General features: G+C 46.0%; 3 protein-coding genes across 3 annotated transcripts in view; 2 read left to right on the top strand and 1 right to left on the bottom strand.

The window, feature by feature from the left end:
* The window catches only part of EIF3A (eukaryotic translation initiation factor 3 subunit A), a 33,503-nt gene extending 27,020 nt beyond the window's left edge, over positions 1 to 6,483 (top strand). The window contains exons 19-22 of the mRNA XM_024755966.1: positions 165 to 880; positions 3,276 to 3,477; positions 4,191 to 4,372; positions 5,251 to 6,483. Of these exons, the coding sequence (XP_024611734.1) occupies positions 165 to 880; positions 3,276 to 3,477; positions 4,191 to 4,372; positions 5,251 to 5,480 (1,330 nt within the window). The 3' untranslated portion in view covers positions 5,481 to 6,483. The remainder of the gene's footprint in view (positions 1 to 164; positions 881 to 3,275; positions 3,478 to 4,190; positions 4,373 to 5,250) is intronic.
* Positions 6,484 to 7,059: 576 nt separating this feature from the next.
* LOC112406956 (voltage-dependent anion-selective channel protein 2-like) lies at positions 7,060 to 8,053 on the top strand. The gene is given in 3 exon segments (XM_024756062.1): positions 7,060 to 7,333; positions 7,336 to 7,851; positions 7,854 to 8,053. Coding segments are annotated over 3 exon segments (885 nt in total). The 5' UTR covers positions 7,060 to 7,095; the 3' UTR covers positions 7,985 to 8,053.
* Positions 8,054 to 10,338: 2,285 nt separating this feature from the next.
* Positions 10,339 to 12,196, bottom strand: NANOS1 (nanos C2HC-type zinc finger 1). Its single transcript, XM_024755927.1, has 2 exons — positions 12,191 to 12,196; positions 10,339 to 11,846 (listed from the first exon to the last, which is right to left on the bottom strand). Exons 1-2 carry the CDS (start codon positions 12,194 to 12,196, stop codon positions 11,466 to 11,468), a joined length of 387 nt encoding a protein of 128 aa, XP_024611695.1. The 3' UTR covers positions 10,339 to 11,465.
* Between the last annotated feature and the right edge of the window lie 10,377 nt (positions 12,197 to 22,573).

Below are 22,573 nucleotides of genomic sequence, written 5' to 3'. Positions count from 1 at the left end.
ATTTTGGATTCATGTTGTTTTTTTAGTGGAACATACTCTTTTAGGAGTAGGATTAATGAATTTAGACTGAGGTGATTTTTAGAAGTGAGTAACATCACTCCCAAAAAGATCACCTGCTTTTAAGAAAATATACTCTTAAAGATGTTTGGCTTGTTACTCTGTAGGGAGTGGAGACGTGGAGAAGGGCGGGATGAAGAGAGGCCTCAAAGAAGAGATGAAGATCGACCAAAGCGTTTGGGGGATGATGAAGAGAGAGAGTCCTCTCTTAGACCAGACGATGATCGGGTTCCCCGGCGTGGCATGGACGACGACAGAGGCCCAAGACGTGGTCCTGATGAAGATCGGTTCTCTCGCCGAGGGGCAGACGATGACCGGCCTTTTTGGCGTAATGCAGATGACGAAAGGCCTCCCAGACGAATTGGCGATGAAGACAGGGCTAGCTGGCGTCAGGCGGATGATGACAGACCACCTAGACGAGGACTGGATGAGGACAGAGGCAGCTGGCGAACAGCTGATGAGGACAGAGGACCTAGGCGTGGGATGGATGAGGACCGGGGGCTGCGCCGAGGAGGTGCGGATGAGGAGAGGTCATCCTGGCGGAACGCTGATGACGACCGTCCCAGGCGGGGCGTGGATGATGACCGGGGTCCCAGGCGTGGGCTGGATGACGATCGAGGACCTTGGCGGAATACCGACGATGACAGATTTTCCAGGCGCAGTGCAGATGATGACAGATTTTCCAGGCGCGGTGCAGATGATGACAGGGGGCCTTGGAGAAACACGGATGATGATCGGATCTCAAGACGGGCTGATGACGATCGGATTCCCAGAAGGGGTGATGACTCAAGACCTGGTCCCTGGAGACCATTTGTCAAACCAGGTAAAATTCTGGTATTCAAGAAACCAGATTGGATGCTTTATAGATGTAATCTGCTTGATTTGTTTGCAAATACAACGTGAAATTCTACACCAGCTAATCTCCACTGTTCTGTAGAGGATAGCAAGTTATTTCAAACAAGGAGATCAGATCTCAGGTGACAAATTAACAGTTCGATTGTTAAGTAAGAAGTGTTCTTTTTCAAATGCAAAAAGTGAAATTTTAACAGACTTATGACAGAGGTTGGGCCATGTTACTACGATTTTTAGATAAACTGGTCTTTTATCTTTCCTTGAATATTTCTGCAGTGACATTTATGTCAAAAGCTTGCCTCTGAGATCTTTCACACCAAAACAACTAGCTTCACCCCCTTTTCTGCTTTAGTGATATATGCACTTTGTTTTCCTTCTTCCTTGTTGACTGCTTCTTTGAGGGCCCTTCCTTCTGTACCTGTCCCTAAGTATCGGTGTTCTTCAGGTTCTGTCCTGGACTAGCCTCCTCATATAAATAATGAAAAACAAAATATACTTAACTAGACATTTGTTTGTACTCTTGCTAACCATGGGATTATGTTCATGAGAGGAGCCCATTTCTTTGTCAGTCTTAGGCCCGCTCATCCTTTCATACTTTTTATTATTCTTGAGTAATGTATACAGGTCTGTGACTTCTGCTACTGTCTTCTCCAGATGACTTCTCCCCTTACCTTCAGACCTGTGTTTCCAACTTTATATTGCACCTGTAAGTGTTACTGACACTTCCAACTCAACCCATCAAAACTGAACCCCCGCCTTCTCCAAGACACACACACACACACACTTCAGGGGCACCACTGCCATCTAATTGTATAAGATGGGAGTTCTTTGCTCTTTCATCCTTTTTCTTACATCTTTTCAGTAACCATTGTAATTTGTTCTAAATGCAAATTTGAGCAGCTTCCTGCCCTTTATCCTTAGTGGTTTCTGTGGCATACTTGTGTTTCTTCTCACTTCATTCCACTGTGAAGCTTTGTGACTTTGAGAAAGCCACCTAACTTTTCTGTGCCTTGTGTAAAATGGGGATAACAGTATAGTAGATTCTCATTAATTCGTGATAGTTAATGTAATATAAAGTCAGTGAATACTGAACCATTGCTCTTAAGGGAAGTACCAGGTTAGGTTTCTGTGAGCCCTCTGGTCAGTTTTTCAAGCAATCAACACATAACCTTGTTTTATTTTTCTGTTTAAAGACACTTTATTTAACGTATGTTATTGATTCATTAGCATTGAACTTATGGCCAACAGCACTGTAACTCATTCCTGAAAGCTTATCTAACACATTTACTTTTTCCCTAAGGCATATCCATTGCCTTCTTGTGCTTGGGACTGCTGGGGCGTAGGGCTGGTGGTGCACTTAAAAACTGAAATCACCAACAGTAAGCACAAAAATGTGAAAACGTGGCACTAACTATATCACCAAAAGGCTACTTGTTTAAAGTAGGAGAGCTGCAGCAAGAAGACAGCATTGTTTTGTTTGACCTCAGCTGAGAACAGGCCCGTCAGGTGACTCAAGTATTTCACCACTCTGTATGTGTCTGCGAGTGACTTGTAAAAGTGCTAGAGTATTAATTTGGGGATTATAGATTTTAGCAAGTAGCAAATTAGCAAGTATGGAATAATCTACTTAGCTCAGCACTATGGGTAGGATTGAATGAGCTAATACAGGCAGAGGCGTTAGACTAGTTCTGTGGCACACAGTAATATAAATGTTAGTTGACAATAATAATTATTAGCCTTAATTATTAGCCTTGCAGCTGTGATACATTTTCATTGAAATCTCTGCTTCCTTTGGTTTCTTTTTGTGAGTGCGTGCGTACACGTATATATTGTTTCTGGATTTGGACATCCCATGGCTAAGTGTGAGATATTGAGCAGGGCCAAAGGATTTATCCTTATTTCAGGACTTTTTATGGGTGGTAAATGGTGGGGGGCATGAATGTGAAAGGAGGAAAGAGTCTTTAGTTAGAAAGGTTTTGAAAATGTTGCAAGGTATAAATGAACTAGTAATTGGGGTTCTGCCTCTCAGAGATCTAGATCCTACCCCTCACCCTTTGAGTTTTCTGCTTAAATGTCTTGTCTTTACCGTCAGAACAGATTTTTATACCTGAAATCTCTGCATATGGAACATTTAACCCAGGCTATAAAAGTTCCTATATGTTATATGTTAGAAAAACAATAATAGGTAGTCATAAATAGGAGTTGGTGGTTCCATGAAATGAGGTAAATGAATTTAGTTGGTTTTTTAAAAATGAGGTAGAGTGTCTTAATTAGCATTTGTAATGGTGATGGATTAACATCAAGATTTATGGCTGCCAATCTGTTTCTTGAGTGGAAATTTTTTTTTTCTTTTTTTAAAAACGTAGGTGGATGGAGAGAGAAAGAAAAAGCCAGAGAAGAGAGTTGGGGTCCACCTCGAGAATCGAGACCATCAGAAGACCGTGAATGGGATAGGGAAAAAGAGAGAGACCGAGATAATCAAGATCGTGATGAGAACGACAGGGATCCGGAGAGAGAAAGAGACAGAGAGAGAGATGGGGATCGAGAGGACCGCTTCAGACGGCCGAGGTTTGATATTCTAATTTAAAAAAAAGTGTCTGTGGCATTACAGTTAGGATTCTTTTAACGCTCTCTTATGCATTCCCAACTATTTTTGAAAAATGGTGCTCGTCCCCTTCATTTCCCCCAATTTATCTAGTAGAATCATAGTGTAGATTTAAAAAAAATTAGAGGTCATCTTAATTGAACCAGTTCCCTCTCTACAGAGTGAGGACATGGAGGCTGGAGCTGTGTGGCTGGCTGTGGGCTGTGTAGCTCTATGGCAGTGGAACCAGTCGAGGTTCTTCACTGCCAGTTGCTTTTCCCTTGTGGTTGAGGTCAGTTTATTGCCTTTAAATTATTAAAAGCCTCTTTACTTTTATTAGTAGTAAGAATTCTAGCTTACTTCCTCTGGTCAAAGTGGCTTTGTACTAATCTAGACCAGTACAGTTCAGTACAGTTTCCTGCAAGGATGAAAATGTCCTGTATATGTAATGTTTGTCTGGTAGCCAGCAGTCACGTTTGACTGTTGAGCATTTGGAGTGAGTAATGACTGCTGTGTTGGACAGTGCAGAGCCAGGTGTTCTCATTTGACCTCCATGCCTGAGGCATCAGTTGGAGGTCCAGTCACGAGTTTAAACTATTCCTGTTACTATTTGCTAACTTGGATGTGATATATTCACTTAAAATTAACCCGTAGAGTCTAATGACAGAACTTAACGTGTCATTTTGAATGGCTACAGGGATGAAGCTGGCTGGAGAAGAGGACCAGCTGAGGAATCTTCAAGCTGGAGAGATGCAAGTCGTCGTGACGACAGGGAGCGGGATGACCGCCGTCGGGAGAGGGATGAGCGCCGTGATCTGAGAGAGAGGCGAGATGACAGAGACCGAAGAGGACCTCCTCTCAGACCAGAGCGTGAGGAAGGTAGAGATGTTCTTTCTGTATGACCGCTGAACCCTGGAGAGCCATAATATATGAGCGAATTTGGGGTTTTGCTATGTCTTAAATTTGTATGAACACCAAAAACAAGATGGACACGTAGATCTTTTATTTCATTTAGAGCTCAAGGTTCTCACAAACTTACTCACTGGTTGCTTTGTGAAGTTTAGCTCATCTTTAAATTTAAAGTATAGTAGTAGACTGATTCAGTGGTGTAGTAAGCAATACCTATATTGATTTTACAAAAAGAGTTTATTTTATGTAAAGAAGGAAAGAAGTAAGGTCCTGGTAGATAAGCACAAAGTATAAAACATTCTTTCTCTGGAATTGTAACAATGGAAGCTTTAGTAAAAAATGCTTTGTTTAAAATGACCGTAGCACTTAAGTAGTTGCCTCACAAGCTTTTACTATTTGGTTTGTTACAAACCAGATTGTAAGGGTATTTCTTCTTTGATAGCCGTAATGGAATATATTGTTTCATTTATTTGCTGTTAAATCTTCTTCAACAGGAGCCAAAAATCCTTTAAAAAATTTTTTATTCAGCCAGATTTTTGTCACCTTATCCTAAATTTAAAAAAAAATTAGGACACTTCCTAGGCCGGTGATTTCTTCTTGCTTGGAAACTTATATTTCTAAGTCTGTATATTGTTTTGAAGGTTTTTCAGAAATTGTATCAAAATGATTAAAGTGTATTTATTTAGCTTTTATTGTTTTGTTTTGTTTTTTTAAATGATTCTCTATCACTATCTTCAGTACAGGATTTCCGAGTAATTTGAGGCATTCCTTTTGCTTCAGTTCTGTTTAGTCTGAGCTAATAGCATACAGTACAAATTTATTCTCTCTCCTTTTTTTTAAATTAAAAGTAAGTTCTTGGAGACGCGCTGATGACAGGAAAGATGACCGGGCAGAAGAGCGGGATGCCCCTCGTCGTGTTCCTCCTGCAGCTCTTTCAAGAGATCGAGAAAGAGATCGAGACCGAGACAGAGAGGGTGAAAAAGAGAAGACCTCATGGAGAGCTGAGAAAGATAGGGAATCTCTTCGTCGCACTAAAAATGAGACTGATGAAGATGGATGGACCACAGTACGACGTTAAATCTCAAGATAATGGACCCAGACTCATGTCTTCACATAGGTTTGATCACATTCAAGGAATTATTATACTTGTGTTTCAACCAATCTAAATTGGACTCTTTAATGTCTCACCATAACACAAAAAGCATGAACTCGTATTAACCCTACGTAACAGGTTGATCATGCACCGTATCCACAGAAGGTTGGAAAACCATGCCATTTTTTGGAATTTGAGGTGTTGCATTGTTTCATCAATCATTTGTTTACAAAAAAGAAAAACTAAAAAATAAATTTAAAATGGGAATTCTTCAGGTATTCAGTAACACCCGTATCTTGGTATAGAACTGATCTTTTTTCTTTTGATTTCGAAATACCTGATATTAATTTGGAATGAAGTAAGATTCTGTTATAGAAAATGTATTTGAAGACGCTAAAGCAGAGAGCTGAAACAATTCTCACACCACTAGCGGCTGAGACGTACCTCTAGGTATTTTGAGGTATTTACTATTCACTAAATTTAGAAAGTTTTTAGGTTTACTGTAAGTGCAGTAAGCATTACACACACCGGATACAGAGGAATTTTCGGTAGATTTTACTTGAGAGAAGGTGAGTATAAACCAATTTGCAGTCATTATTGTAATGACAATACTGCTAGTGTGAATCCAGAACAGATACATACAGCTTTTACATTTTAAAGCATTTGGTAAACTGTTGCTGAGTTTTTTTCTGTTGCCAATAGCAAACCGCTTTTCCATTTATGGAGAATTCATGCCTTTCAAGCATTTTAAATATGACAATATTTATAAATGTGTGGTTTGGAGGAATTGTTTAAATTGTTTTTCCTAATTTCCTTTCTCTTCGGGATAGATTCTTTCACCAAGTAATTTGTAGTAATGACTGTGTTGACTTCAATTCTGGAGTGTAGTAGCTATGTTAAAGATTAACTATTTGGTCTTATTGAAGCCAACACAGAACTTGCTGCTGTGTTTTTTCTTCAATGATAAATAAAATACTTAGAGAATTTGTTTTAGTGTTGATTTGTGGTTACAGTCTAAGTGTTTCGTTTATAATGCTGAGCTTGCGTATTCAGTTGAGGCTTTTTTACTTGAGTTTTTACCAGTGCTGTTAAATTTCTCACTGTTGGGTATCAAAGAACATAACCTAAATATAACAGAAAGCAAATGTGGCTAGGATGTTTCCACTAAAACGTCCTCCTCTGTTCCTTGATGAACCCCTTAGTTTCCTTGTAAAGCTGTCCTCTCTGTGAGTACGGTGTGTGTGCAGGACATCTTGGGTTTTCCCCTGAAATTAGAAAAAGCATAATTGGTTTCACAGAATGTTAGTTGCAAATTTATAGTGGCTGTAGTCACTTACATTCTTCCTGGTGTGAGTAGTGGTGACAATTTCTGTTGGTATAGCCCTAAGGCCAGAAGAGGGAGTATTGATGCTTTTTTAAAACTTAATCAGATGCAGCCTCTCCTTTTCGATGTTAACAATGATAGAAACCACTTTAGAGCTGCAGCCTCAGCTGCTAGCGGGGTGGCAGCGGCGCCTCCCCCTCCCCCCCAGGAGACCACCGGATCGCCTCTCACCTTGGCCTCGCCATAGCGACCTACGGACAGAACTGCCCGCGGCCAATGTGTATTCCTCCATCATATGCTGACCTTGGCAAAGCTGCCAGAGATATTTTCAACCAAGGATTTGGTTTTGGGTTGGTGAAACTGGATGTGAAAACAAAGTCATGCAGTGGCGTGGAATTCTCAACATCTGGTTCATCTAATGCAGACACTGGTAAAGTTACCGGGACCTTGGAGACCAAATATAAATGGTGTGAGCGTGGTCTGACTTTCACAGAAAAGTGCAACACTGATAATACTCTGAAATCGCTCTTGAAGACCAGATTTGTCAAGGTTTGAAACTGACATTTGATACCACCTTTTCACCAAACACAGGAAAGAAATGTGGTAAGATCAAGTCTTCTTACAAGAGGGAATGTATAAGCTTTGGTTGTGGTGTTGACTTTGCTGGACCTGCAATCCACGGTTCAGCAGTCTTTGGTTATGAGGGCTGGCTTGCTGGGTACCAGATGACCTTTGATAGTGCCAAGTCAAAGCTGACAAGGAATAACCTTGCAGTGGGCTACAGGACTGGGGACTTCCAGCTACACACTAAGGTCAATGATGGGATGGAATTTGGAGGATCCGTTTATCAAAAAGTATGTGAAGATCTTGACACTTAAGTAAACCTTGCTTGGACATCAGGAACCAACTGCACTCGCTTTGGCATTGCAGCCAAATATCTTTTGGATCTCACTGCCTCCATTTCTGCAAAAGTCAACAACTCTAGTTCAGTTGGAATGGGCTACACTCAGACTCTGAGGCCTGGTGTGAAACTTAACTGTCTGCTCTGGTAGATGGGAAGAGCATTAATGCTGGGGGCCACAACCTTGGGCTTGCCCTGGAGCTGGAGGCTTTAATCCAGCTGAAAGAAACCTCTGGGAATGGATATCAGAAGACATGGCCTTAATATATTTCCAGTGTCACCAGCAGGCTTCCCCCGCCTCCACCCAGGAAGGTGATCAAAACAAAGGATGATCTGAAGAGCTGTGTTTTATAAATACTTAGGCAGTTACTTGTTAGCTGGTTTCTAGTTGAATTGGTTATCTAGTTACCAATGCTGCAGTCGTGCAGTCACCTCCACATTATTTAAATGTATTTAACTGTTAAATGCGCTACCCACCAATAATGAAATAGACCTTTATGAAAACTGAAAAAAAAAACACTTTAATAGACATTTTTCTTAATATCTGGATTTCAAACAAGTGAAAGTCTTAAAAGGTCCTCTTTTGTGAGGAGAGGGTCTTTCCTTTTGTAACAAGTGAAAAAACTTGGGGCAGTAACCTGCTCTGTCTTAAGTTACTAGAACAGGACTGTGCCTGGGCCATCAGATAGGCCGCAGCAGACGATTCGTTTACGCTGGTTTGTTTAGATGAGTTACAGATGCGTGTCCCAAGTTCTTTGTCCTGGGTATCGGAATCAGAGCACAGGGTAAAGGCAGAATAGTCTGCAGCTGCTGTGATCCTGCTCTTAGGTTTCCACTCTCAAGGCTTCACCACCTTACCCCCTCCCCCACTGTTTATTCACAGGTGTCAAAGGAAAGCTGAATGACCAACCTACTCACTGTCTTCCATGTTGCCAGTGGTTTCTGCATTTTTATTTTTATTTTTTTTGCGGTATGTGGGCCTCTCACTGTTGTTGTGGCCTCTCCCGTTGCGGAGCACAGGCTCTGGACGTGCAGGCTCAGCGGCCCCGCGGCATGTGGGATCTTCCCGGACCGGGGCACGAACCCGTGTCCCCTGCATCGGCAGGCAGACTCTCAACCACTGCGCCACCAGGGAAGCCTGATTTCTAACTTTTTAGATGGGGATATTATTTGTGTCAATATGGATGGGTCTGAGGGCAGAGACAACGGCCCAAAAAAGACTCGACATCCTAGTAGTTGTCCATAGTGGCTACCAGGAGGAGGTTGGCGCCTATATGGTGTGGCATGATTTGGCTGTAGACTGATTCATGATTTCATAAGTCTATTTGAAATATACAGGAAATTAACGGAATGTTCATGTTGTAGCTAAGAACAGATTAGAAAATTAGGACTAACACTGAAATTCTTCTTTGAAGTACATGTGTATTTGTGGTATAATTTTAAAATATAAAGCAGTCTGTGCCTGCACAGTTGGTGAAGCTCTTTTGAGGATTCCATACTTTTTTTTTTGGCCAAACATGCAGTCTGTTCTTATGAAAACAACTTCATCACACTATTGTGGATACTTTTTAACACTTCAAAAAATTGGGTTTCTTTTACCCTAAATTTAGCTTTTCAAGTGTTTAAAACATGTTTCAGATCAAGAGTTGCTTTTAAAGGTATTAGCGTGGTTAGTAAACTTTTCATAAGAGATCTCTGCAAAACTGATATTCCCTGTTCATGTGTAAAATACTGGGAGTTAAAGTTAGCTGGAGAACAGGCAAATTTGGGGGGCTGATATGGTTATAAGTCACCTTAACCATATCTTCTGGTCTGGAGAATGCACCTCTCAGTTAATAATGACTCTTGAAAAGGTATAATTAGAGCAGTGGCAAGAGGTAACAGGAATTCATGTTGACCTGAAAACTCCTTAAAAAGCAAGTCTAATTTAAACTGGTATGTTTTCTAGAAAAACTGAAGAAAATAAGTTAATTTCATGGTTTTATTAAGCTACTTGAGTTTAGGCCTAGTCAAGTGGATTATTTTTTCCAGACCAAGAAATCGTCCTGTCCATCCCCCGCCCATGCACCTTCCTTTGACCAATAGACGCTCATAGCTATCCCCAGTGTTATTTATTTTTTTTGCGGTATGCCGGCCTCTCACTGTTGTTCCCCCCCCCCCCCCCCCAGTGTTACAGCACCTTCAAAGGATGTTCAAATCAGGCAAATTTGCTGTGGAGGAAGTTAGTTGTTTACCATGAAAGCAGTCTAATTTTTAATAACCTAGCTAAGCTCTCCTGGAACCTCTATAAGACTCAATCTCTTGCTGGTATTTTCAGATAGTGATTTTATACATTTCAGATGACTTCATCTTAATTCATTTCCATTTTTGCCTTCTGTGTCTGTCCTGATGGTAGATATGGCGTGGTGCTCACTACAGTGGATTTGAAAATGAGGGTGGGAGGTTAAAGTAGGAGTCAAGCACCTTTGCTAAGGATTAGATTTAATCTCATTTATGGATAACTGGTGGGATTCCAGAAAGAGAAGGGTAATCTTCCAGTGAGAATGGGAACGTGAGAGAGGCTGTGTTCCTTGTCTCCCGCCCCCCCCACCCCCCCCACAATAGTTCCTTTAATTAGTGCTTATACCAGTTTGAGGACTGCCTCTGATGCTTAAAGCCAACACAGCCCAGAGTGGAACCTTCCTGAACCCAGGTTATTACATTGACCTTCCAGAGCTCAAAGGATTCCATCTTACATTTAGTTTGAGAGGCAACAGCTGGAATGAGCTTTCCGCTATTCAGGAACCCTGAAATTGAGCAATTCAGACAGTGAATTAATACTACTCCCTTTTGATCTGAAGGATGACAAATGTTTTGAAAAACTGGAATGAGGTGGGGGCGTAGACAAAAGGCTAAGTACCAGAGTTAACATACTGTTACTGTATAAATGAATGAATGAATGAACATACTGTTACTGTGTAAATGCACAAGTCTTTAAACAGCACCATTTTCAAGTGTGTACACAACATTATAACTTGGCACGACTTTTAAAGGTGGGAAACACTAGTTGCTCGTTCAGTAATAAAAGATGTGGTACATAAAAGGATAAGGAGCTGTATTCTACCTGCTACATCCAGCTAGGACAGAAACAAGCCACAAGGAGGGAACACCCACCCAAACTAATACTGGAAAGTTTACTAAGCCTTCACTTAATGATGCTACCAGGCAGGGGGACTTGGTTCGCCTGGAATTATAATAACTGATTAAGGACAACAGAAATATTACTTGTTTCAAACAATAAAAGTCATTTTGCTGACATTCCATAAAATCGCCAGTTCAGTTAAGAGGCTTTTAAAAAAATACTCTAGACCTAATAAAGTGCCTCCATTCATAAAATTAAACATCCAAGATTAGACAGACAATTTCATACTGATGCGCATCTAAAATAGGTCGACGTATAAATAAACAGCGCCTCTAAGTTGCCACATTTCAGTTAGCGGAATACCCAGCCTTCACCGTCTGGATGTGCACAAACCAGAGATAAATCAAGACTTTAGCGTCTACTCTCAACCGCTCTTCGACAGCAAAGTACTCAGTACCGTCGGCTTCCTTTGAGAAGACCAAGACGACATCCCAAGTTGAGCCAACTGCTGAGCTCCATGCTCCCCAGCAGCAAGGGAGAGAGAGTGCGCAGACCAAATACGAGAGTGGGCAGGCGGCGACCCTGGTGGCGTCAGGTGGCAGCAGCAGACCGGAGCCCGGGTCCTCAACGCAGCTTCTTGCCGGACAGGCCGTCCCTGGCGCTGCGCGGCGGCGGGCGGCTGGCGGGCGGCGGTGGCACTTTGGAGAGCGGACAGTACTTGATGGTGTGTGCGTTGTCACCACTGGCGCCGCACAGGGGGCACGTGTAGCGGCGCAGCACGGGGCACAGCACTCGCCCGTCGGGTCCCTTCAGGATGTGGGTGGTGTAGAGCGCCACCGCCTCCTTGTTGTTCCGGCAGAACACACACACCTGCAGCTCGGGCTTGAGCAGCCGGGCGGCGGCCGCCCCGGAGGCGGCGTGCAGCCTGGGCTCAGCCGCCCACGCCGCGGCCCGCTTCGCCCCACGCGCTGCGCCAGCCTGCCCAGCTGCGGGGCGGCTTTCATTCTGGGAGTGGGCGGGCGAGGCACCGCCTCGGGCCGCTGCGCTAATTGGCTGCCGACCTGAGCCCCCTGCGCCACGGGCGCCGCTCCGGACTCTGATTGGTGAATCGGGGGAGGGGGCGTGCCCTACCGCGCAGCTGGTAGGGGAGGGGAAAGTAGGGGAGAGGAGTACGGGAGGGGCGGCCGCTGGGGCCCGCCTGAGCCTGAGCCTTGTTGTCTGGGTTTGGAACCGATGACCAGGCCTGGATCTCCCTCGGCCTGGTGGTGAGACCCACCTCCCAGCCTTTAGTGCCCTGGGCTAGCCTTCTGCCTTCTGAGAAACCCCTATCTCTCCTCTCTCCTTCTCACCAGCATCGGCAAGAAAAGACGTGGGGAGGCGAGACTTGGCGCGACCTAAGGATGCAGTTTTTAAGTCAGAGCAGCCCAGCAATCAAGTAACTTCCGTTTGCACAGCGTTTTGGAGAGCTTTCAACTGGGTGAAATCCTCGCACAAACCTCAGAGAGGTTCAGAGAGGTTTTGGTTCTTGCCTAGTAAGTAGTGGAAGGACGCAGGACTTTTCCACAGCACGACGCACCTCCCAACAGGTGTTCCGAGACTAGGTGGCCATTAGCTGGTGACAGGTGGGGATGCGGGCTGGGCCAGATAATCTTCCGGCCTTAGGACAGTGATTGGTGTGTGTGTGTGGGTGTGTGGGTGCGTGTGTATCTCCCCACGCTCCCTGCCCCACCCCCAACCCCGGGGCGGGGGGCTGTATTAAAATCTTAGGTGTATGTGCAATTTGAATAACAGCGTATTCAGCGTCACAGTTGAATACTTTGAAATGAATAAAATTTTTTTCTAAAAACTTGGAAAATAAATCAAGACTTGATTAGGTGGCCGCAAGGTTGTTATGTCCTTCCCAGGAGAAGCGGCAATACATTTTTTAAAAAGATGGAAAGTAGGAAAGGTATTAGCTACTGGGAGGATTCTTGTAGGGTACTGTGGGAAAACACCTCCTCTGGTGGCTGAGCTGGCAGGCAGAGTTGGCTTCATGGGGCAGGGCAGGGTGTTCCTTCCTCTCTCTGGAGGAGCTGTGGCTATTGAAACAAGGACTGGGAGGCTGGTGTTGCAGCCGTCATGAGCGGTCATTAGGCTATGCTGATGGGTCTGGCTGTGCCCAGCAGGTTTAGAATAGCCCAGGAGGGGATGTCCAGAACCTAGCGCTGGCACAGGTTAACATTAGAATGAATGAGTGAGTCAGAATGTTAGCAGTGGAAGGGATCTTTGGAATTATTCACTCCGATCTTACTTTACAGGTGAAGAAAATGAAACCCAGAGAAGAGAAGGGCTCCTTTAAGGTCACGCGGTGAATTTGTCACAGCCAGAACAAGGACTCAGGCCTCTTCATGACTGGCATGGTGGCCTTCCCACTCTATCATGGAACCTGGAGGTATTTCAGACTTTGAGTCTGTGCATGCATCAGCAGAAATCTAGTGTAGCACACAGGGAAAACTGGAAGAAGAGAAGTGAGATGGGCCCTTGTGCCTTTGGCGTGGGCCCCTGCCCTCGGGAGCAATCCAGAGGCCATGTAGCAGGCATGGAGAAGGCCTTGAGGCGGTAACGTGTTGCCTGTTCTGGCCACCTGTCTGCATGTGGGGTGGAAGAAATGTTTTTCAGTCTCTTCCTCACCTACTACTCCCTAACAGTTAAGTCCCCAACCAGGCAGTGATATTCTGCACTTGCCAACCCAGTTCCTTTTCCAAGTTTGTGTTGGCACTCAAGTTAAAAAGCTATTCCTTTATTTCCTCCCGTCTCCCACCAAAAATAAATAAAAGGGCCCAGATGGCGTGGGGCTCCTGCAGAAGTGTGGCGGGTTTGCTGACACTGAACTCCGAGCTCTTACCACGAGAACGCTGGCCCCCAGAGTGGTATGAAGGATATTATTCTATAAATGGAAAATTCCTGCAGCCTGCATACTTTCAAGGTATGCAGGCTTTTCAAGTTCTGAAGACTGGAGCTACCATTCTGAGAAAAACTTCTGCAAGGAAAGTTTAAAACCGCCAGCTGCTGGGCTCAGTCCCCCTTGGTCAGGCCAAAGAGAGGATGGCAAATAAGCGAGGCCTTCTTTCCTCCCTCACATGACTTTTTAGCCCTTGTGGTTTTGCAAGGGGAATAAACACTTTTAAGTGAACATGAATGGGTGGGTGGGTTTTGGTGATTGTCAGATAGATGCCCTGGAGAGAAGTGAAAGGATGCTCATGTGTCCTGGGGCCTGGCTCCGTGCTCTTTCCCTAGGCTGCTCACCTTGTCTGCTGTTGGCCTTGCCCACAGTAGGTGTTTTGCCCTGAAAGAATGTCTGGAAGTGGAGGCCAAGTTCATAAAGGCTTTTTTTTTTTGGCGGGTGACACCCTGGGCCTCAGTACACCATCAGTGACCGCAGAAAGCCTGGAGTGGCTGCCTGGTCCAGCTCTAGGGTAAATCAGGAGTTACTTTTGTCACCAAGCACAGGCCTCAGATGAGCTCTCCAGCTCCCTTTGAGGCAGTGGAACTGACTTCTGAGATGTTCTTAGATGCTCTGATAGATGAAGTCTGACTGCCTTTTTGTTCCCTTTCCAGAAGTCTGGAATGAAACAGAAGGAGTCAGAGTGTGACAGTGTCTTCGAGGGATACCTTCAGATTGATGGAGGCAGGAAGACAGATCAGGACGGGCCTCATCTCAGAGGTTAGACAGCATCGCTCAGTTTCTTCTGGAAGGGGGCCTGTGTGGCACAAGTCGGGCAGGGCAGGGGTGGGGAGGGACGCTTGGGCTCTGAGTTTCCACCTCTCCACGTGGCCCCCAGCCGCCATCCTGGGCCATTTCCTTTGCTGGCAGCAGAACTGAACCATGAGAGGCAACACACAGACCTCAGGCGTCTTGAGGCTCTTCAGAAACATGAGGTCAGCCCTAGGGAATGAGGCAGCTTGGCGGGTGTCCAGGCAGCTACAGAGATGCTGTTTGTCAGGCTCTGGGTTCCCGCTGACCCGCCTGCCAAGCTCTCGCGAGGCACAGGAAGTGCTTTGGCTCCCCCCGCCCTGGGGCCTGGGTATATCAGGGGCTCACTTCTGTAACGGTGTCGACTTTGTGTATGTCATGCCTCTGGCCGAGCTCAGAGGGTCCCGGGGACGGGGCTTCTGCCCTTTGGGGCTTAGAGGCGGCTATAGTGGGTTGAGAAGCCACGTGGTGAAGTGGCGGGAGCTTGCTGGGCCAGGGGTTGGGTTTTTATCTTGGTCCTTCTGCAAAGTCGCCTGTAGCCTTGGACGTGGGACTTTACTCTGGGCTCCAGCTCCTTCCTCGATCAGCGAGGGGGCTAATCGTGTAAAGTGACAGCCACTTCCTCCTTCTTGCTTTCTTAATTTTTGTACTGGAACAGTCTCCCTCGCCCTGTGTGGATGAGCTGTGATGGGTGTGAGCCAGCAGAAACAGCCTATTTTCCCTGATTTTACTAGGAGAGGGCTGGTGACCCAGGTCCGGTCCCTGAAATATAAGGGGATGTCTGTTAGGTGGGCTCTGAGAGGGAGTTTGCTCCCTTCTTTAAAAAGAAAAGAAAAAAAAAAAAGATCAGGAACCTCACCTTCTTCTGGTCACTGACAGGTTGTAGAGCTGAGGCAGCCCAGAGGTGACAAAAGTCTTAAGGGAGAAAAAGCTGGCACACTGGTGATGGCTGCCTGGAAAAGCTATATTAAAAAAAAAAAAAAATGAAGCCTTGGTGACATTTCTGTTGAAGTCTTGTGATTTGTTACACAAGATAATTAAACATCTTTGTTGTTTCAGCCACTACAAGTCAGGTATTCTTTTACTTGCAGCTGAATTCACTCTAATGGAGACGTAGTAACATGAAAAATATGCATTTGGGAATTCTATCAAAAAGGTGGGATACAACATTCTGGCCAGATGGAGGTGACAACCATGTCAGAATTGTGTGTGTGCATAAACGGGGGCAGGAAGAAAATCCAGAGAACTGAGAACAGGGGCTTTGTGGTGGCTCTTCTCTTACCCACCCTGCCTTGCGCTGAAGTCTCCCAGCTGATATTAGTAATGGTAACACCACGACCATCAGACCAGGTGCTTTATAGCATCGTCTTGGTACCACTTACACGACTGCTGCATGCGGCAGGTGCTGTGATTGTCCTCGTGTTATCCGTGAGGGGAGGCTGCAGAGCTCACAGTTAAACCTGTGTCCCTCTCCAAAGCTGGGCTGTCCCTACTTGGATGCAGCCGGTCATCCTCTGGCCATGGGGCTTCTGGGGCTCGCCTGGGGGAGGACGGCTAGGAGCACAGGCAGTGGGGGCAGGAGGAGACGGTATAAGGAGCCGCCTGGGGCCAAAGTGGGCCCATCCAGCATGTCAGAGATTGTTCCCAGAGAAAAGCAATTCCACTCAGAAGCGGTGTGGACTTTTCTATCTATTTATCTAATGGGTACTTTGGTATAACGAGTAATCGTTTCTCTTTGTAACACACCCTCCCTCCTTCTAGCCATGTGGTTTGCTTTTAGACATACGTATCATCCCAATTTTGTTTAAAGCAAGATATGCCTGGAAGCTGACAGCCCGAAGGGGCTGATGGGGCTGATAATAATAGAAATAACAGCTCGCACGTCCAGAGCCTTTACAGGCACCAGCATGAGCTCATAGTTTCTTAAATCCTTCCGGCAGTGCTACAATCATACCCTTTTCACAGAAAGGAAAATGAGGTTTTCGGAGGCTAAAAAAGTGTACTCAACATCTCCCCGGTAGGTGGTGGGTGGGCTTTCTCCAAGGCCTGTGCTGGGAGCTACCATATTTCCTCAGCCAGCTCCTGGCCTATAGACATTCAGTTAGAATTCACTACTTCCTGTCTCCCTACGTCCTCACCTTTCTGACTGGGACTCTCAGGCTCATCCTCAACCCCTGCTGTCTGCAAGAGGAAGGGAGTAAAAGCTGGGGCCCCTAGTGGAGGAGTTAGACATGAAACGGTAAACTATGAGGTCAAGGTTGTTTTCCAGTGGGCCTGAGGGCTGAGGTGGAGGAAGATGAGGTCAGTGAAGGGGATGAGACCAGACTGCCTAGCAGGGCTGCTGTGTATGGTTCTGCAGGTTGTGCACTGTGCAAGGGCTTTGCATCTAAGGGGGTGCCTTGTACTTACTTCGTAGACGTGGTAATACATGTATGAGCGAATCTCTGATAGTTTTCTGGCAAATCGGGAGTAAAGTGTCTTTTTCTAATGGAATGGTATATTATGACAACATTCTGACAGATGGAAAAAGATGTCTTGTGGAAGAAGTACCTTTTCCTAATTTGCCCAAAGCTTTGACTCTGGCCAGAAGAGTGAAATGCTAAGATTTTTTTTTTTTCTTAACATCTTTATTGGCGTATAATTGCCTTACAATGTTGTGTTAGTTTCTGCTGTGAAATAAGATTCTTGAAAGCAGGCCTTCAGTTTGCCATTACCTACATGCCCACGGGTCTTTCTGAAGCTTCAAGTGAAAGTGTCTTTCTAATTGAGCTGGTCAGGTGGGTGCTGGGCACAGTTCTGCCCTAGTAGTTACTGGTGGACCAGGGGCTCCACTGGGATTAACATTTTTAAGATCGCTCAAGTCATTTTAGACATCTTCTCTCGGTCTTACCTGACTTTCCCAGCTGTCCCGAGTTCCCTAGGGTTTCTTGTGCCCTGACAGTGCCTGTCCATGATGGTCAGTTGGCACTTGTGCCTGTGCTGGGGCTTCTATGGCTTAGGCACCAGAAGGCAGGGTGGTGGCCCAGGCTGGTACAGATGGAGTAGGCTTAAGCAAGTCATTGCCCTTCTCTGGGCCTCAGTTTTCTCTCATGTAAAATAATTAGGTGGCCTAAGTGATTTCTTGGCCCTTTCCAGCTCTCAGGTTTATTTGTTCACCATCAGGGCTTTGGGCTGAGTGTGAATAAGACGTGCCTACTTCTGAGCTCATGGAGCTTATACTCTGATGGGGGTGGACAGACAAGCAAACAGATGATGATACTTTGGTGGGAGACATCTTAGTTTCCTTTTGCTGCTGCAACAAATCATCACCAACATAGTGGCTCAAAACAGTACAAACTTATCTTACCGTTCCGGAGGTCAGAAGCCTGAACTGGGTCTCACTGGGCTAAAATCAAGGTGTCAGCAGGACTGTGTTCTTTTCCAGAGGCTCTAGGGGAGAATCTGTTTTCTTGCCTTTTCCAGTTTCTCGAGCCCGCCTGCATTCCTTTGGCTGTGGCCCCCTTCCTTCTTCAAAGGAGTTTCTCTTCTGCTTCCCTCTTCTACTTTTCAGAATGCTCGTGATCACATTGGGCCCACCTGGATAATCCAGGGTACTCTCCCTATTTTAATGCTCTCTAATTAGCAATCCTAATTCCACCTGGAACCTTAATTCCTTTCTGCCATGGAAAGTAACATAGTCTTCCGGGTCCGGGAATTAGGATGTGGGCATCTTTTGGGGCCATTATTCTGCTTCCCACAGGAAGAGTACAGAGGACTGTGGGACCCCTTGGCAAGGGGCATCCAACCAACACACAGGGGACCCATGTGTCATGGGTCCCTAGACCTTTGAATATCCAGAGGTCAGCTGGGCTGGTGAATTGAGGTTTCCTTTGCCATTTGGGACCTGACCCTGTAGGGTGAGGAAGCCCTACGCAGTGTATGTGTGTCCCTCAGGCAGATGGAAGGTAATTGCCTAGGGTCTGAGTTGCAAGAAGGGATGGTGGGCGAAGGAAGCAGTATATGTGTGGGGTACTCTAAAACATAATAATGATGGCGATGATGTTATTTAATTTGTGGTTAAAACAAACAAACAGCCAAGTACAACAAAAATACCAAACAACAACAGCGTGTGCATCTTTTAAATTTAGTGTATCTGAGATCCTATGTATTTTTCTGCAATTTGCTTTTTTTAATATAAATTTATTTATTTATTTTTGGCTGTGTTGGGTCTTTGTTGCTGCGCACGGGCTTTCTCTAGTTGCGGCTAGCGGGGGCTACTCTTCATTGCCGTGCACGAGATTCTTATTGTGGTCGCTTCCTTTGTTGCGGAGCATGGGCTCTAGGCGTGTGGGCTTCAGTAGTTGTGGCTCGCGGGCTCTAGAGCGCAGGCTCAGTAGCTGTGGCGCACGGGCTTAGTTGCTCTGTGGCATGTGGGATCTTCCCGGACTAGGGCTCGAACCCATGTCCCCTGCACTGGCAGGCGGATTCTTAACCACTGCACCACCAGGGAAGCCCTGCAATTTGCTTTTTTCATTTAATACGTCTTAGGAGCTTTCTAGTTCAGTATATATAGCACCACCTCATTCTTTTTTTTTTTTTTTTTACCTCATTCTTTTTAGCTGCTCTAAAGATGCACCATGGTTTATTTAAGGGATGGTGTCAAACTCCCTGCCCTCCTCCCTGTGTCTGGCAGGTGAACACATATCTCTTGCTGAATCACTGATTGGGGAAAGTGGTCCCCAAGCTGGAGGAGCCTGTTGATGTTTTAGTTTTCATCAACTATGCAAATCTTTGAGTCTTTTTGGTTTGAATGCGTCAGAGTCTGGTCTGGAAATCACCCAAGATTATTGTTAGTGTGTTTGGCCAGGGAATCAGCTGCCCTCTGGAAACGCTCCCTCAGGGCCTGTCTGCACGTGCTGCCTCCAGAAGGCGGTCACAAGCTCTTGAAGATACATCTGGGCCTGGGTTGGAAGCTGATGGGAACTTGAGTCCCTGAATCTGAAAGCAGGACCGGTGGTCTCCTGAGACTGGCCACAGCCAACACGTAAGGGACCCCAGGGGATTGATTCCTGGCTCCTTTTCTGGTCCTGCTCAGACTGTCTCCATGATGGTGGTTGCATGCTGATGGGACACTTACACTCTGGCCTCAGCCTCTGCCCAGCCCTCCCTCGGCTCCAAACAAGCTGTGAATGTTCACACCTTTGCACAAGCTGTTTCTTCCGCCAGGGATACCCTTCCTTTTTCCTTTTTTGCATTTAAGGCTCAGCTCAAATGGCCCCTCTTGGGTAAAGCTTCCCCCGCTTCCCATCGGGTACAAGTTGGTCACTCTCTTCTCTGAGTGCCCAGAAGCTCTGTACCTGCTACATCCTGGTCACAAGGTAGGACCAACCACTGCTACCTGTCTGCTCCCCTCACCTGGTGGGGGCTTCTGGAGGCAAGGACCCCCGGTGCCCATCCTAGTGTCTGGCACATCGTGGGACTTTGCAAATGTCCACCGGATGCGAGAAGCTCTGTGATAGCACGATGAAGGCGCTGGGCACAGGCAGGTGAGCAGAGAGGAGTGCTCCATGGAAGAGCAGAGAAGCTGTGAGGTTAGGAGCCATGGGCTTTCCTCAGGGTGGCTTCCTGTCATCAAAGGGGTCCTTTCAGGCTGGAACAAGACACTTAGAGCATCAGAGACTTGAGTTCAACTCAGATGAAATCTTGTCTAATTTCTAAAAAAAAATACTAAAGGCAGATGGCAGTTGTGTCCGTGATATTGATTTTACCTGTATCTGAAAAACAAAGCACCTTGGAGCACCTTGCATGTTGGAAGTCACGTCATCTGAGCATAGTGATGGTCACTTTTCTAGGGGTCTGACCCCCACAAACCTCAGCCATCCAGGATGAGGCTGAGAAGTGGGAAGTGAGTGGAAGGGCTTGGGTGATTATCTTGGAGAGTTCTACGAAAGCATTTTTGCTGCGCAGGAAAGAGTCAGCTGCTCTCTGGGAACCTATTAACTCTTACTTTACGTACATTTGTAACAGGCTCCTTTATCTGGTTTCTCAGCTCAGACTGTAAGGTGGTGGTGATGGGGTGGGTGATACCTGTTGAAAGCAATGAAAAGCAGTAGCTGAAAACCAGACATGAGAGAGGGGACCAGTGAACTGTCAAACAGCTGATGTGTGGGACTTCCCTGGTGGCGCAGTGGTTAAGAATTTGCCTGCCAATGCAGGGGACATGTGTTCGAGCCCTGGTCTGGGAAGATCCCACATGCCGCGGAGCAACTAAGCCCGTGCGCCACAACTGCTGAGCCTGCGCTCTGGAGCCTGAGAGCCACAACTACTGAGCCCACATGCCACAACTACTGAAGCCTGCACACCTAGAGCCCGTGCTCCGCAACAAGGGAAGCCACTGCAGTGAGAAGCCCGCACACCACAACGAAGAGTAGCCCCCGCTCACTACAACTAGAGAAAGCCTGCATGCAGCTATGAAGACCCAACACAGCCAAAAATAAATAAATAAGTAAATAAATTTATTAAAAAAAAACTTATAAAAAAAAAGCTGATGTGGGCACAATTAGAACAGAGCTACCTTGTACTGGACCATCTAGCACCTGGACAAATAGCCCAACTTGCATCCAGTCACCTCTATAGATATTACCGTATGATGGCAGGATATAATTATTTGGTAATGTTAATTCTGCATTATTAGAAAAATATTAAATTCCAATTACTGTTTAAGAAGGCAGGAAACGTATAGTACAGTTTAGAAAATGATTAGCACATAGTTTGATGTTTGTAGTATCTATCATGTAGACACATATATTTACTTACATGATTTGTCCCCTCTCTCAGAACCACCAGGTAAATAATAACTGTGGTTAATGTGTTCAGCTATGAACTCTACCCTGTTACCTCATTTACTCTTCAACAACCCGGGGGGGGGCTAAGTATTATGGGTAATCCCATTTTATAGATGTGGACAGTGAGACTCAGAGAGGGAATGCAATGCATCCGGTGTCACACAGCCAGCAAAAGCTAGAAGGGACTTTGATCCCAGGTTAATAGACTCCAGAGCCGGCGCTCTTAACCCTTAGGTCCTGACTCTGCTGTGATTTTCCTCTCTTGCCTCAGCAGACTGCAGCCCTGCTGGGTGTGTCTCCTGCTGTCCTTTAATCGCTCCACTTGCCCTGGCTCCCAGGGAGAGGTTCAGAGTGATGGAGTTGCTTCCCAGGAGGCTGGATGCATCGTCAGGGCCCCTGGTGTCCACTGCTGTGACATTTGCTAATGAATAGCTCCCTTCCTGGAGCCAAAGGAAATTCACTCTCTGGCCACAGGAAAAGCACACCGTGTGTCCCCTGACAGCACAAAGATGAATGTTGACTGTCTGGACACGCTCGGGGTGTACCCATGGCCTTTGGCTTCACCGACCACACCTGTTTCTGGGCCAGAGGTAAGGTCTAGGGCCATCCCTCTGCCAAGTGACGGGGCTTGGCTGGAGGGTGGGAGGGAGGCAGGGTCCAGGGTCCTGGCCAGGAAGCCACAGCAGCTGCCCTGCGGGCTGCTGCGAGGTTATGTGAGCCCCAGAATCTCCTGGGGGAGGCCAAGGTAGGATGGCACCACCTCCCCCTAGCTGCTGCCTGCAACCGGAGGCCAGAGCTCCCTGCCCACCCCCATGTTGAACACAAGTGTCACCTTCAGAAGGGAACTCACCACGCAGCAGCGTCACCTGCTGGGAAGGGTCCTACATGAGCCGGATCTGGGGCGGCTTTCTGACCCACCAGCAACTCGCAAGTGGTTTCCTTCCTCTGGACCTCAGATTCTTCCCCATTAAATAAGAAGACAGGCAGAGGCATGGAACATTGTTCATACCTGTCACTGTTAAACAGGGTCTCAAAACTGTACGAACTCCCCCCTGTTATCTTGTTAAATGAGACATTTGGTAGGTATATTTTCCCTTATATATTTTGTGTGAAAAATATAGAAATATGTAAGAAAATATGTGTACAAGTATATATATACATATATATATATATAT

The sequence above is a fragment of the Neophocaena asiaeorientalis genome, unplaced genomic scaffold, assembly GCF_003031525.2.
Source record: "Neophocaena asiaeorientalis asiaeorientalis breed wild unplaced genomic scaffold, Neophocaena_asiaeorientalis_V1.1 scaffold85, whole genome shotgun sequence".
Classification (NCBI taxonomy): Eukaryota; Metazoa; Chordata; class Mammalia; order Artiodactyla; family Phocoenidae; genus Neophocaena; species Neophocaena asiaeorientalis.
Note: the sequence above shows the minus strand (reverse complement) of the source record. Positions and strands in the feature narration are given on the sequence as shown.